The sequence below is a fragment of the Aegilops tauschii genome, chromosome 1 (assembly GCF_002575655.3).
Source record: "Aegilops tauschii subsp. strangulata cultivar AL8/78 chromosome 1, Aet v6.0, whole genome shotgun sequence".
Taxonomy (NCBI): domain Eukaryota; kingdom Viridiplantae; phylum Streptophyta; class Magnoliopsida; order Poales; family Poaceae; genus Aegilops; species Aegilops tauschii.
In genome coordinates, this window is record NC_053035.3 from 255,374,347 (window position 1) to 255,388,893 (window position 14,547).

At 41.7% G+C, this 14,547-nt stretch overlaps 1 protein-coding gene across 1 annotated transcript; it reads right to left on the bottom strand.

Moving 5' to 3' along the window:
- Positions 1 to 819: 819 nt before the first annotated feature.
- Positions 820 to 1,323, bottom strand: LOC141028194 (uncharacterized). Its single transcript, XM_073506062.1, has one exon. It carries the CDS (start codon positions 1,321 to 1,323, stop codon positions 820 to 822), a length of 504 nt encoding a protein of 167 aa, XP_073362163.1.
- Between the last annotated feature and the right edge of the window lie 13,224 nt (positions 1,324 to 14,547).

The window sequence follows — 14,547 nt, forward strand, 5'->3', positions numbered from 1 at the left end:
TTAAATCATGGAGTTAAGATGGTAGAACTACCTATGAGTGTTTGCGTAGGAGATGCGGGAAGGGCATCAGTTGTGTTCTTGACTCTTTGGTAATGCAGGAATAGGAATAATGTGAGATTACAAAATAAATGGTATAGTGATCTTATGATTCTTGTTTAGCTAATTTGCTTGTGGATCATGGGATGGTCTATATTGCAGATGAAGGTGGTAAATAAAGAGGTGCTGATGGTCTATATGCGCAGGCTAGAGCATGTAGCAGGTGAATTGTACAGTTCATCGCAAGTGTGGAGTCACAGGGTACTGCGGTGTCGCCTGCGCATCTCTCAGCTATATTTTCTGTCCTCTGCCGTAGTTTTATTTTTTGGACCTTCGTGTTAAGTCTGGTTGGTCTTGCTACCATGTATGATTTGTGCTGCTAGTTGATTACTTTAGTTTCTAGCTGTAGTTTGTATCAGGGGCTTGAAAGACCATGTGGTTTCTGTTAATGGAAAATCAGAGGGGACGACCCTTCTTTTGATTAAAAAAATGAACTTTCTCTATGCAATTAAAAAAAATTCTCTATTCAAACCCAGTTGAGAAAAGTATTCATTATAAATCTGAAATAATCTTTTGGTAAAAATGGCTATCGCATTCTGTATCATAGCTAGCGAAACCGAAACAAAATAAACATCTTAAGTATAATATCTCGTGAACGTGGATCAAATTAGGCAAGACAACTAGAATAAAGGATGATTCAACTTGCGGGAAATTTGAACTTACGACTTACTAGCAGTATAATAAAGTTTATAGACTATCAGCTAGATAAATAGAAGAAACATTTTAGGTTGATTCATTCTTGCTTCCGGACTTCTTTGACCGCCTAGATGGTTTGGCGAGATGCTGGCGCTGACTCTCGAACCCCTTCTGGAAGTTCACCAAACACCTGTGTACATCGTAGGTGGCATACACGTCCATGGAATCATAATAGATGTTCATCAAGGGCAAGGGCACTTCTGCCCATATATGGTGGTCATCTTCTGTGATAGCATCCTTCATCTTGTTGTAGCTGTGGTGGATGATGGGACCAGCGTAGTCAGCCAAGCCATACTTTGGCTTAATCTCCACTGGATCAGGCACTCTCCACATATTCTGGATATCCACAAAATTTTGTACCACCAGACCAACACGCTTGAGTTTTTTCTCGTCATTGTTGATGTCCACCCCAACAAAGGTGTACTCCTCGTCGAGCAGGAAGGCGGCAAGTAGGCCACAGTGCTCATCAGCAACGCTTATGTGGTACATGAGGACGTAGATGCCAACGCATAACTGGACCACGGCTGCCATCTGTGTCGGACCACGAGGCTAGGTGTACTCCACATCCAATGCAACTATCTTCTGGTCGTCATTCCGCAGCCAGTATTTGAATCTGCCAATGCAGTACTCAACACAGCTAGCCTTGTTCGTGTACTTCACAAAAATTTCGGTATTTCCATCTACCCTAGCAGCATAATCTTTCTCGAACGCCATGCCGAAGGACGGTAATTGATGAAACTAGTATAAGACATGAAGCATGACAATAAAAAGATAACAATAAGCCGAGATGAATATGACGACAGATAGTATAGTAATTCTGGCGCTATTGAAAGTTTATGTAAACAAGGGCATGAACAATTTGAACTAAACAAGTACTCCCTCTGTAAAGAAATCACTAAAGTAGTGAACCAAAAGTTGTTATATTTCCTTGCAGAGGGATTATATGCGAATTAACAATCAAAATTTACACTCTTGAAATATTTATCTAAACAACTGCATCAACAATCAAGAATAAACATGTATCTATGAATTGTTCATCGGCCATGCAGATGAAACTGTGTGTACAAACTAAAGAAGCAGGAGAAAAATAAGAAATTGACAAGACAACGGACTAGATGTTGCAAGCATATGAATCTGTGTGCAAAATTCTCATAAGGCAATAGACTACATTTTGCAGGCAGATGAATCTGTGCGCACAAAATAAAGAAGCAAGAGAACATGAAATTGACAAGAAGAAGGCCATCGTATGTGCTGCTACTGGAGAATTACTAACATAATTGACAGGAAGGAGAACTCACCGTTCCAGAAGCCAGATTGTTGGGAGAGTGGGCGACGCAGAGGAAGAGGGAATCGAGAGCACACAGAGGCAGAGGAATCGTTTTTGGAGAGTCGTGGCAGTGAGGACGAAGCGCCCTCGCGCATGCCCGTCCTAAATAATTGGGACGGGGCTCGTCGCGGCTGTTGGAGTCCTAGCTTCCTTTCTCATGTTCACATTTAAAATGGGCTCATCCCATTATAATAGGCCCGTATAAGAAAGCACAAGAAGCCCAAACGCTTCACGGTTGAGATTACTGATCTAAACTTGCTAAAAATTTCTCAAAATAAAAAAACTAGCTAAAATAACATTACGTGATCTAAAACTACCTCTTCGTGAGATCCCAAATTTCCAATATTTCCTTGTGGTCGGTTGTTAGAGAATCCCCTATAAATAAACATTACGTGATCTAAAACTACCTCTTCGTGAGATCCCAAATTCCCAATATTTCCTTGTGATCGGTTGTTAGAGAATCCCCTATAAATACGAAACTTTTCACGGCATAGATCGTATACTTCCACCCCACGCCTCCCATACCTAGCCTTCCATGACTACACCGAATTACCACCCCACGCCGCCCAAAGTAGCTCCCAGGTCGGTGAAGCCGACGGAGCCGTCATCTTCGAAGCCTGCGTTGGCGAATCCTGAGATGAAAGAGAAGGGCACGTCAGAGAAGCTGACGAAAGAGAAGGGCATGTCGGAGAAGCCGCTGAAGCAAAAGATGAAAGCGAACGGCAATGGAGCCGGTCTCCATCGAGAGAATCCTCCGGTAACGATCGAGATCCTTGTATTCTGTATACTCCCTCCTTCCCAAGTCTGCATGCAATCCCATTGTTTACGGCGCACTTCCTTTTTGATCTCGTTTAGTTACAGCCATAACGAACTATCCCTATTTTACCGAAGGGAGATGGGTGTGTCTACAAAGAAAAGAAAAAAAGGACAAAAAAAGGCTTCCACGAATCTTAGCATAAAATCAATGACATAGGACTTAGATAAGCAATACTTAGAGCACATCTAGATGTGCTTTAGCAAAACTTAAGGGAGATCATGGATGCCTTCAGTTTTTAGTCGTGAATGCCTCTCTCTGTAATGAAACTTGCGCTAATTTTCATGCTGGAAAGTTCTACGTGCAACGATATGGAAAGGAAGGACTAGTAATTTAACTTTGTTTAAAACCAGCAACCGAATCAACAATATAATCGTAGTGCTCCTAAATGCCTGATCAAATACGCTGTAGACAGAATACAAAGTAGTTTTGTACGTAAGTTGCACGCCTCACTTATTTGGCACGTCTCAATCTGATGGGAACTAAGGAGTGTGCTCTTGAATGCTTGCAATGGAACTGCTACATTCCTTTTTTGAGATTATCTATAAACTATTGCTCTTCTGATCATGTATGCAATTATTTTTGTAAGTGTGACGCCTGAGACTTTAGTAGTGTACATAGACCAAAGTCTGATCTTTCTACTAAAAATCTGTACTAGCATCAGTAAATTTGCCGACAGAGATAGCTTGTTTTTCTATGTCTGGTGTTCATTATATGGCCTAGAAGCTCTATGATTTCATGCAGTACTGTAGAGCACAATTTTGATATTGGCATAGATTACATCTAGTCGGTTCTATGCGTGTTTAAATGAATACCATACAGAATCTAATCGAACTATTTGTACATTCAGGGAACTCAGGTTGCTTCATTGCTGCAATACGGGAAGTTCATAAAAGAATTAAACGCACAGCAACTGACGTACATCAAGTTGATTGGACTGGGTGAACTTCTCAAGACTCCTGGCATGAGAATGAGACGTCTACTGTGCCAGGCCATCACTTATTCATATGATGCAGAGCAGGATGCCTTTATAATTAATGGGAGACCATGTAGGATCACACTAAAAGAAGTTGAGCATATAACAGGCCTGCCCTGCATGGGGAAGAATCACGTCTCTTCAAATCACAACGATACTTTGGAGTTGTGGAAGGAACTTAAAGACCCCAATGGCACGAAAGTAACTTTGAAAGGATTGCTAGCCAAGATGAAAGGCGACAACACACCTAATTTTGTCAGGCCATTTGTCTTGTACACCATAGGCAAATATGTATGCCCGACAACACAGCAGTATGTGGACAACAGATACCTTGGGATTGTTAGAAACGTTGGACAATAAAGAGCACCAATTTTGGACAACTTACACTTGACCACCTTATGGCTAGCGTCAGGAAATTTGTAAATGGTGGAGCAAATCTGGAGGGCAACCTACCACTGCTGCAAGTAATACAATCATTATTAACATACCATACATTTAATTTTATGGAAAATTTTCTAAGCTGTTTTTGTTGTAATGCAGACATGGTACTACGAGAAGTGGAGGGTGCACCAATTGGACTCTACCATCTCATATGCATCAAGGTTAAGGCCGCTGATCCAAAACTGGAGTGACGAGAAGGCACAGAAGGTTGACAACATAATCAACAAAAATTATATAGGGGTTGGAGAGGTAAAGTGTTAGTACTGTGTGCCTGGATTATCTACCACATGTTTTGAATGATACTAACGACACTAACATGCAGTATGTCGATGACCTGCTGTGGCCTTTTAATCCGCCACCAGTTGGGACGCCGGTCAAACCAAAGACTGACGGTTAGGTAAATGATGAACATCAGGCACAAATATATATTGTAACTTTGCAAGTACAATCAAAGTCATATGCTTCTAACTGCTTGTAATTTGCAGGATAAGGCACTCATGGGCCGTGTATTGGTTGATTTGAAAGAAGTTGCCTCCATTGTGCAGGAAGCCAGTGCACAACAATTTGATAGGATGTGCACCCTTGAAAAAATGGACGAGTGCCTTAGGCGTACACTTGCGAACGGTAGACGCACGGACGACCTCATCACAGAATTCAATGTAAGAATACCATTATGAGTTTCTATAAATAATTTTACTATCAATACTCTCCACACTAACACATTTTTTTAAAGAACCACCGCTATGGAATATTTGATGCTGATCGCCCAGGAGTAGAGGACATACAACTATCTGACCTGGGAGTACCTGCAGACCCAATGGAGGTCCCAGGAGAGAATACTACTCGCCAGCAAAAACAAAAAGATGACACAGAGGTCATTGCCAAAGGCATTTCTGCTAAGGGAATACAAAAAGATAACATGGATGCCCCCATGAAGAACGTAGCTGAAGATTTGCAGCCTGCTCCTAGTTTGCAATCGCGAAAGCATTCAAAAACCACCACAAGCCTTGAAGCTTTCATGGTGATACACATTTCACATCTAACTGATTTTGTTTAAGTTAATGCAGATTCATAGCTAACATATGATCTTCCACGTTCAGGATGAAGAAGACAGAGCTGTTTCTGCAGCTTGCAAGGAGAGTCTCAAGAATGTTTCACAGCTTTATAAAGAGCTGGATGCTTTGGAGGGTGCTGCGAGTTTGAATTCGCGAAAGCATTCCTAAGCCACAACAAGCCTTGAAGCTTTCCTGGTGATGCACATTTTACAATTAACTAGTTTTGTTTTTTTATTTCGCGCAGATTGCAAGCTAACAAGTGCTTTATTTCGAATCATAGGATCCTCTGAATTGGAGGCACAATGAGAATGTGCGAAAGGCTGAAGAAAGAAGAGATCAAGATGATGAAGATGTCAGTATTGAGGTGGGGGGAGAGGCAGGTACCAAAAGCAAACACCGGTCTGCCAAGGCTAAGGGAATAAGGGAGCCGGAAGAGCCCCATGTCTTCCCAGTTGATGAGGACAACTATGATGATTCTTTAGCAAAGCAGCGACAAGATAGTGTGGTTGATTCCATGCTACCAACTCGTGCGAGCATCCGGAAAAGAGTGGCATCTTCATTATTGTGCAATGAAGATTATGTTCTGTACGATAGTGATAAGAAGAGAAAGAAAAACAGGACTCCATCGGAGTCTACCAACGATTCCATGGACACAAAGAATACAAAGAGGAAAAACCGTGCAAGCAATTTAAAAGATACAGACACAGGTGCTTCGGGGCTGGAGACCGACCTTGACAAGTTTCGACAGAATTACGTGGCCGAAATTGTCAACAACTCAGATCTTGATAAAAAATTGGTGGTAATTGATGACATTGTTCTGCTACAGAAGCATTTGCAATGCCTCACCATGAAAGATGGAGTTTTAGATGACAAATGGTTGGGTGACGAAGTAAGATATTTGCCAAATTATTTTATCAATTTTCTTTTGCACAATACAATTAACTTGAATTTTGTTTTAGTTGGTTGATGCTTTGATTCAGATCATGTGTCATGATCATCCTAAGGACATAAGGGACGGGCAACTGGTTTACATTGAGAGGGTGGCCGGCGTCGCTATGCTCGAAAGAGATGGTAAGGTAGAGAACTGCCACGAGGCCGCTTTGGCGGGCAGTCATGGAACAACAAAAGGAGACAACTACCTCAGGAATGATCTGGTACCATCTAACCATGACATAAACACATTTTTTTCCAATTATTATGCATGTTGATGTAATCATCTTTGCTGTCCAGGTTTTTCTACCTACGAACATGGCGAACACCCACTGGTTCCTTGTGGTCGTAAACCCCAGAAGGAGGGAGATTCAGATTCTTGATTCACTTTTCAGCTACGTAGTAACACAAGTGGTTCACGTGGTGAGATTTTAAACGTCTTTCAATATAACACAGGATTTAGCATCATACCTAACCATGAACCATGAGCAACTTCTCATACCATGGACTTTGGCAGATACGTGGGGTGGAAGCACATCTAGAGCATCGCTGCGAATCAATGGACCACAAAGCCATGCATGGCAAGACATTAACGTGACCCAATGGACAGTAAAGCATGTTCCTGTGCCAAGACAAGATGACAAGTCAGTCAACAGTATTAACTTCTAAATATGTTTTTCATTGTTAATACGTGAAATGCTGCTAACAGAATTAATTGCTGTAGTTCTTCTAGTGCACTCTACATGCTGAAGAACATCAAATTCTTTATGGGAGAAGATCTTACGTTGCGTTATGACCAAGTACGTATAGTAACACCTAAAATTCTGTCAATTTTGTAAACATATGGAACGATACTAACATATCCTCCCATGCAGGCATACATTGACAATTATAGAAGAGAGCTGCCTGTTGTCCTTCTTAATCCGCCCTACAACAAATTGAAGTCCATGAAAAGGCTGAAGAAGTACAATGCTAGCCTATCGGATGCATCTGCGATTGAAGATCATGAAGATGCAAGCAGTTAGTCCAGCAGTGGTTGATTCTTAGATCTGGAGTGTACACTTGGTTATGAAGCGGTAGAGTAGGGTGTGGTTTGGTTTTAGTCCCGAAGAAGGTTTCCTAGCCATGTTCTTAGTCCAGTGCGGATTAATCAAGTTGTAATATTTCACAGTACTGGTTCCAAATACTATTCTTAAAATAAATTTGGTCTGCATGGGAGATGCTGAAACATATATTTGCTTTTTACAACCAGAACTTTTGAAGCTTAGGAAGGTTAACTGAATTCTTAAATTTATATTTAAGTTTCGTCGGAGTTTGGACAAGATTCAGAACAATTACATCGCTAGTTAGAAGTTTCGGAATTTTTTTAACATCGCTAGTTAGAAGTTTCCGATTTTTTTTAACATCGCTAGTTAGAAGTTTCAGAAAAATTTCAGCGAGTGCTGAAATATTTTGGCATCGCTAGTTAGAAGTTTCAGAATTTTTTTAACATCGTTAGTTAGAAGTTTCAGAAAAATTTCAGCGAGTGCTGAAATATTTTGGCCGAAATTCAGTGAGGCTGAAATATTTTGGCTGAAAGGCAAATATTGCAGTGAGTGCTGAAATGAATGAAGTTCAGTTATTTCATCGAAATCTCACCAAAGTGAAAACCATGGTGTCGTGCCATCTTGAGTAGCACCAGACATGATTTAGTATTATTAACAAAATTTGGTCTCACGTATACGAGGAAAAAAGGTATGAGCATGAGCATGCAATATCGGATGGGCAATAAAATAGCTTCACAAGAGAGTAAAATACTTCACGTGTGAAGACTCAATCCTAGTTGACTTTAGAACCAGTTTTCATCCTAAAAGAGGTCCAGTGAACTACTTATAACCAATAATAAAAGCGGTCCAGTTCTTTTGGTTGATTTTCAAAGAAACAGGAACTATATCTTTTTGATGATCGTGATTCTCAGGAGACCTATGTGTTGTTATGCAACTTACCTTGTTTTTTTAAACCATAACTTACCTTTGCTAAACTCTCCACGCCCCCCCTAATATTCAACCAGGTTGGTCCCCTCCCTTGATTTCCTCCAACCAAAGAAATCTATACGTAGATATATGCCCGGGTTGTTACGATCACTATAAATAGGGATCCTTTGAAACCTCGTAGATCATAGTTTGTCGTTCTGCGCCGCCCAAACTAGCAAGACAGAAGGACAGAGCAACCCAGGAATCCAGCAAGACCGAACGACGGAGCCAAACATGAATCCTCTGGTAGCTCCCCACGATCTCCTGCTGCAGCCGCTGCTATTTTTCGTGCCACGATCTTCCTCCCGTGATCTCTTGCTGCAACACCACTCGTTGTTTGCATATTCATGTAACTCACCACGTTTTTAAACAAATTAAGTTGGGGGGCGTTAGGGGAGGGCGCTACGATTTGTTTCCTACCAGATTGGCAGTTCATTGATTAATTCCAGGCTAAATCTTAGCGTCTGGTCTTGTCGATGCCAATTAGTGCAGCGGGCGCTTGCCTTCTTTTTCCTTCCGCACGAGTTATGGAAGGAATCGATGGCCCATGTTTTAATTCCATACTACTGACCATCATTAGCGCCTAGAGTTGAGGAGACCACGGTTGGATAGTTTTTTATTTTCCAATCTTTATTTCATTTCAGATAAGTGCCTTGCAATGGAGATTACCTTAGATGACCGTTCAAACGTAACCAAGCTGAATCAGATGATAGTGTTTGCACATACATGGAACTCAGCATGCTTGTACCTCATGCAGTAGCGTAGAGCACAATTTTTATGTTGGTATATATAAGCTGTCTTCATCTGTATGAGTGTTCAAATTGTATACCATGCTGAATCTAATCACACTTTCACATCCATTGAACCCAGGATGCTTCTTTGCCGCCATATGAGGAGTTCATAAACAGATTAAACACGCAGCAAAGGATGTACATCCAGTTGATAGGACTGGGTGGACTTCTCAAGCACCTAGCATCAAATTAGACGTGTACTGTGCCCGGCCATCGCTAATTCATATGACGCAGAGCAGGATGCCTTTATCATCAATGGGATACCATGTAGGATCGCACTAGAAGATGTAGCGCATATAACAGGCATGCCCTGCCATGGGAAGAAGCACGTCCCTTCAAATCTTGATGATAATATGGAGTTGTGGAAGAAACTGAAAGACCGTAGTGACACCAAAATAACTTTCAATGGAGCGCTAGCCAAGATGAAAGTCGACAGAACACCAAATTTTGTCAGGCCATTTGTCTTGTACACCATAGGCAAATATGTATGCCAAACAAAAGAGGAGTATGTGGATAACAAATATATTGGGATTGTTAGAAACTTGAGACGATAAAGGGCACAAATCTTGGACAGCTAACGCTTGACTATCTTATGGATAGCGTGAAGAATTTTGTAAATGGTGAGGCAATTCTGGAGGGGAATCTACCACTGCTGCAGGTAATTTGCAGTAGTACAATTATCAGTTACCTAACTTACATTACATAATGTACAAGAATGTTTGTGAACTGCTTTTGTTGTCATGCAGACATGGTACTACAAGAAGTTCAGAGTGCACCAATTGGACTCTAGCATCTCGTATGAATCAAGGTTAAGGCCACTGATCCAGAACTGGAGCGAGGAGAAGGCAAAAAAGGTTGACAATATAATCCAGAATAATTATCTGGGAGTTGGAGAGGTAAAATGTCAGCACATTGCCTGGATTATGTAACATATATATTTTCTAAATCATACTAACGACACTAAACTGTAGTATGTTGAGGACCTGATGAGGCCTTTCATTCCAGCACGAGATGGTACGCTGGCCAAACCGAAGACTGGCGCTCAGGTAAATGAGTTACATCAGGCACAAATATATATTGTAACATTCCAACTAGTATGAAGTTATATGATTCTAACTGTTTCAAAGTCTCAGATTAAGGTACTCGTCGGACATGTATTGACTGATTTGCAAGAAGTTGCCTCCCTCGTGCGGGAGGCCATTGCAGAACAAGTCGATAGGATGTGCACCCTTGAAAACAAAATGGATGAGTGCCTTGGGTGTACCCGTACAAATGGCAAGCTCATGGAGGACCTCATTAAAGAATTGAGCGTAAGCCTAGAATTATGAGATTATTATATATAATTGGAAATTTACGTGTACAAGTTTTTTTCTAAATTAGTTTACTATGAAAACACCCCAGACTAACATGTCTTTTTTAAAGAAAAAACGCGATGGAATATTTCTAGGAGTGGAGGACATACATCTATCTGACCTCGGGGCACCTTCACACCTAATGGAGGCCTCTGTTGAGAATGCTGAGCAGGCTTCTGACCAGGGGAAACAAAAGGATGTCACGGAGGTCGCTGCTAAGCACGATTGTAAGCAGGGAATAAAAAATGATGACATGGAGCCCCCCATGAAGAACCTTGATGAATATTTTGACGTATGCATGCATGTTAACTTAATTATGAAATAATCAATGTAATTTCAGAAATAACATGTGATCTTCCACGTACAGGATGAAGCATTCGAAAGAGCTGCTGTAAAAATCAAACAGGATCTCAGTGGTGTTCATAAGCTTTTGAAAGAGGTGGATGATATCCAGGGAGCTCCTAGTTTTAATAAGCAAATGCATTCCAAAGCCACCACAAGCCTTGAAGATTTCCAGGTGATGCACATTTTACCTATAATTGAGCAAGAATCTGCTAAAGGCTAACACGCAGTTTATTTCATATGACAGAATCCGTTCAACAGACGGAGTAACCAGCACTCTGTGAAGGCTACGGGATCGCGAGATCCTGAAGATCCCCGTGCCTTCACAGATGATGACAGCCATGATGAATCCTTTCGAAAGCAGCAACAAGTAAGTGTGGTTGAATCGTCGCCACCAAATCATAGGGGCGAAAAGAAAAGGGTGGTATTGCAATTATTTAAGAATGACGAGTATGCTTCATACGATACTGAGAAGAAAAAAAGGAAAAACAAGACTCCATCAGAGTGTACAAATGATTCGGAGGACACGAACAATAAAAAGAGGAAAATCGGCTCTAGCAACTTAAAAAAGAGGTCAGAAGTTCCTGAAACCCAGAGGGACCAGCTAGACGTGGTTCGACAGGATTTCGTGGCGTCACTGATCAACACTACAAATCGTGAAAAACAAATGGTCTTAGTTGATGACATTGTCGTGCTATCAAAGCATTTGCAATGCCTCACCCATAAAGATGAAAATGAAGATGGCGTATGGTTGGGTGACGAAGTAAGATAGTATTTCACAAATTAGTTTATGAAGTTTCATTTTTGTACAATACAATTAACTTGATTATTGTTGTAGGTGGTTGATGCTGCGATCCAGCTCATGCGTCATGATGAACCAATTGACACAAGGGACGGCCAACTGGTTTACATTGAGAGGGTGGTCGGCGTCGCTAAGCTCGAAAGAGATGGTAGGATAGAGGAATGCTACGAGAACGCTTTGGCAGGCATTCCTGGAACAACACAAGGCACCACCTACCTGAAACATGATATGGTATTTTAACCTGACGTAGAACAGATTTTTTTTATTACTATGCACATTGATCTAATTATCTGTGCACTCCAGGTTTTCCTACCTACGAACAGTTTAAACGTCCACTGGTTCCTTGTGGTCGTAAACCCCAGAAGGAAGGAGATTCATGTTCTTGATTCACTTTTCCACTGTATGGTACCCAGAGAAGTAAATAACATGGTGAGAATTTCAACATATTTAATTATAACAAAGGATTTAAAATCGTATGTAAGTATTAGTCGTAGGAAACTTCTCATCCCATTGGGCTTGCAGGTACGTGGGATGGAAGCACACCTGAGAGCAGCGATGCGAGTCAATGGGATAGATAGCAATGATGGGAAGACATTAACGTGACGCAATGGCCAGTACAGAATATTAATGTGCCAAAATCCGATGAGACGTTAGTCAACAATATTAGCTTTTGTTTTTTTAGATTGTTAGTATCTGAAATGCTGATCTAACAACATAAAATGTTGCAGTTCCCGTTGTGCACTGTACATGCTGAAGAACATCGAATTATTTACGGGAGTAAAACTGAGGTTGCGATATGACGAAGTACGTAGAGTAACACCTAAAATTCTGTCATTTTCTGAAATGTATGGAACGATACTAACATATCCTCGCATGCAGGCCTACATCGACAAATTCAGAAGAGAGCTACTTGTTGTGCTTGTCGATTCACCCTACAACAAAATGAAATACAGGAATAGGATCAAGCAGTACCATGCTAGGCTATCGGATGCAGCTGCGGTTGAAGACGACGAGGATGCAAGCAGTTAGTCCAACATTGTGGTTTATTCTTACATGTGGAGTGTACACTTGGCCATAAAGCGATAGAGTAGGGTGTGGTTGGGTTTTAGTCCCGAAGAAGGTTTCCTAGCCGTGTCTTAGTCATTTGCGGATGAGTCAAGTTGTGAAACTTCAATAATATTGGTTACAATACTTTGCTTGAAATAAATTTGGTCTCTACGGGATCTCGTAGAAATCTATACTTGCTTTTTACAACCATGTGACAGTAACAGTGCACGGGCAACCCTAGAAGAATAATGGATTATGACATGTCTATTTTCATACGAGAGAAAAAGCTACGAGCATGAGCATAGCCTCACAACAGAAGAAGAAATACTGCATGAATCAACACGCAATCCTAGAAAACGACACAGTCAATGTCTCATAGGCAGGCCGCACAGCCAATAAAAGAGAGCATCAGGATAACCAGAGTAAAGCACGTACCATAGGGGGCCTTTGCAGGTGCTGCAACGACCATGGTGTGGCATGGTAGGACGTGCGCTGAATTGAAGGGATCACCTTCAGGAGCACAGTGGGGTGGCCATGGTACATCCATCCCGCCTCAGGAAATCACATAGCATGTTCTGTCATAGCCCTGCAAAACAGAGGAAAGATTACAACTTGTACTAACCTTCTCAAGTGTGTGCATGTAACAAATGTTGGACATAACTAAACACGGAAGAATGAAATGCAACATATGGAAGAATCGAATGCTCATTCCTTTCTCTCTGCTTTTTGCGAGGATCATTACTCTCGGCGTAACAAGGCTAAAACATCATAATAAGAATTAACACCAATGTTCAAACGGTGGATATCCCATGTGAATCTAATTTTTCTTATAAAGCACATGCCAAGTCTGTTGATCCCAGTCCAGCAATTGCACAAGAAGAAGCGAGCATCATACATATTGAACAACATAAGCTATGAATTGTTTATAGTACATTCCAAAATTAACAGCTTATCATCTCTATTGATCTCCAAATCTCACCTATCAGCCAAATTGAAAGAATACATGTTTAATGAAATGTATAAGTGTATGAATGCAACGATTGAACGTTCGTAGATCTTGTAGTCGGGGCTGAATGAATGGGGCTGGCCGTCGAGGCCGGCGACCAGCTTCATCTAGTCCCGCAGAACATGATCCATACCCAACCACGTTGCCTTCGGACGAGATGCATGGCCAGATCAAAGCTGTGGCCATGGCAGAGAGGCGTAGAGGAGGCAAACAACCAATTGGGGTGTGGGAAAGAGGTTGCCTATAACCTTGTGGTTGTAGGCACCCGCATGGAACTGGGAGGTGGGATAGCGCCGAATCTTCGCCGGCGGCCGCCGCGGAGAGGGAAGTGCACCTCCTCTCGTGTTCTTCGTTGAAAAGGTTGTTCTGAGATCGCAAGGGAATTGGGTGGAGGGAGGGAGGGGCCGCGATGCGTGGCTAGATCCTGCCGGTGAGGATTAAGAGTCATTTTACCCTAGCGGCGGTGACGAATAAAACCCTAGCGGCGGTGAGGAATAAACCCTACCAAACGGGATAAAAATCGAACCGAAAATAGCCCTGAAATTTGTACCGAGAGTACCCTTGAAATATTTGGGAGGGAAAATATGATTAGTTCGAAATATTTTTTCTCCCGAAAATGCCCCTCGGGGTCTGATATAATACACGTGACATCAGTGTATTGCATCGGATCTGGACCATCGAATTCGCTCCGACGGACGGTCCATATCGTCCGGATGCACTATAAAATGACCCATATTTTACTACCCCCAACTTCAAAAAGAGGCTGCTTATAATTTTTGAGATGTAACTCTGACCATGAATTAGAGTCAATTCTGCCATGGCGTAACAGTTGGCAGGATCAGCCACTTTAGAACCTTCCT

Bases quoted from the DNA above. Each gene is read 5' to 3' on its own strand.
- LOC141028194 (XM_073506062.1), bottom strand. From the start codon at position 1,323: ATGGCAGCCGTGGTCCAGTTATGCGTTGGCATCTACGTCCTCATGTAC.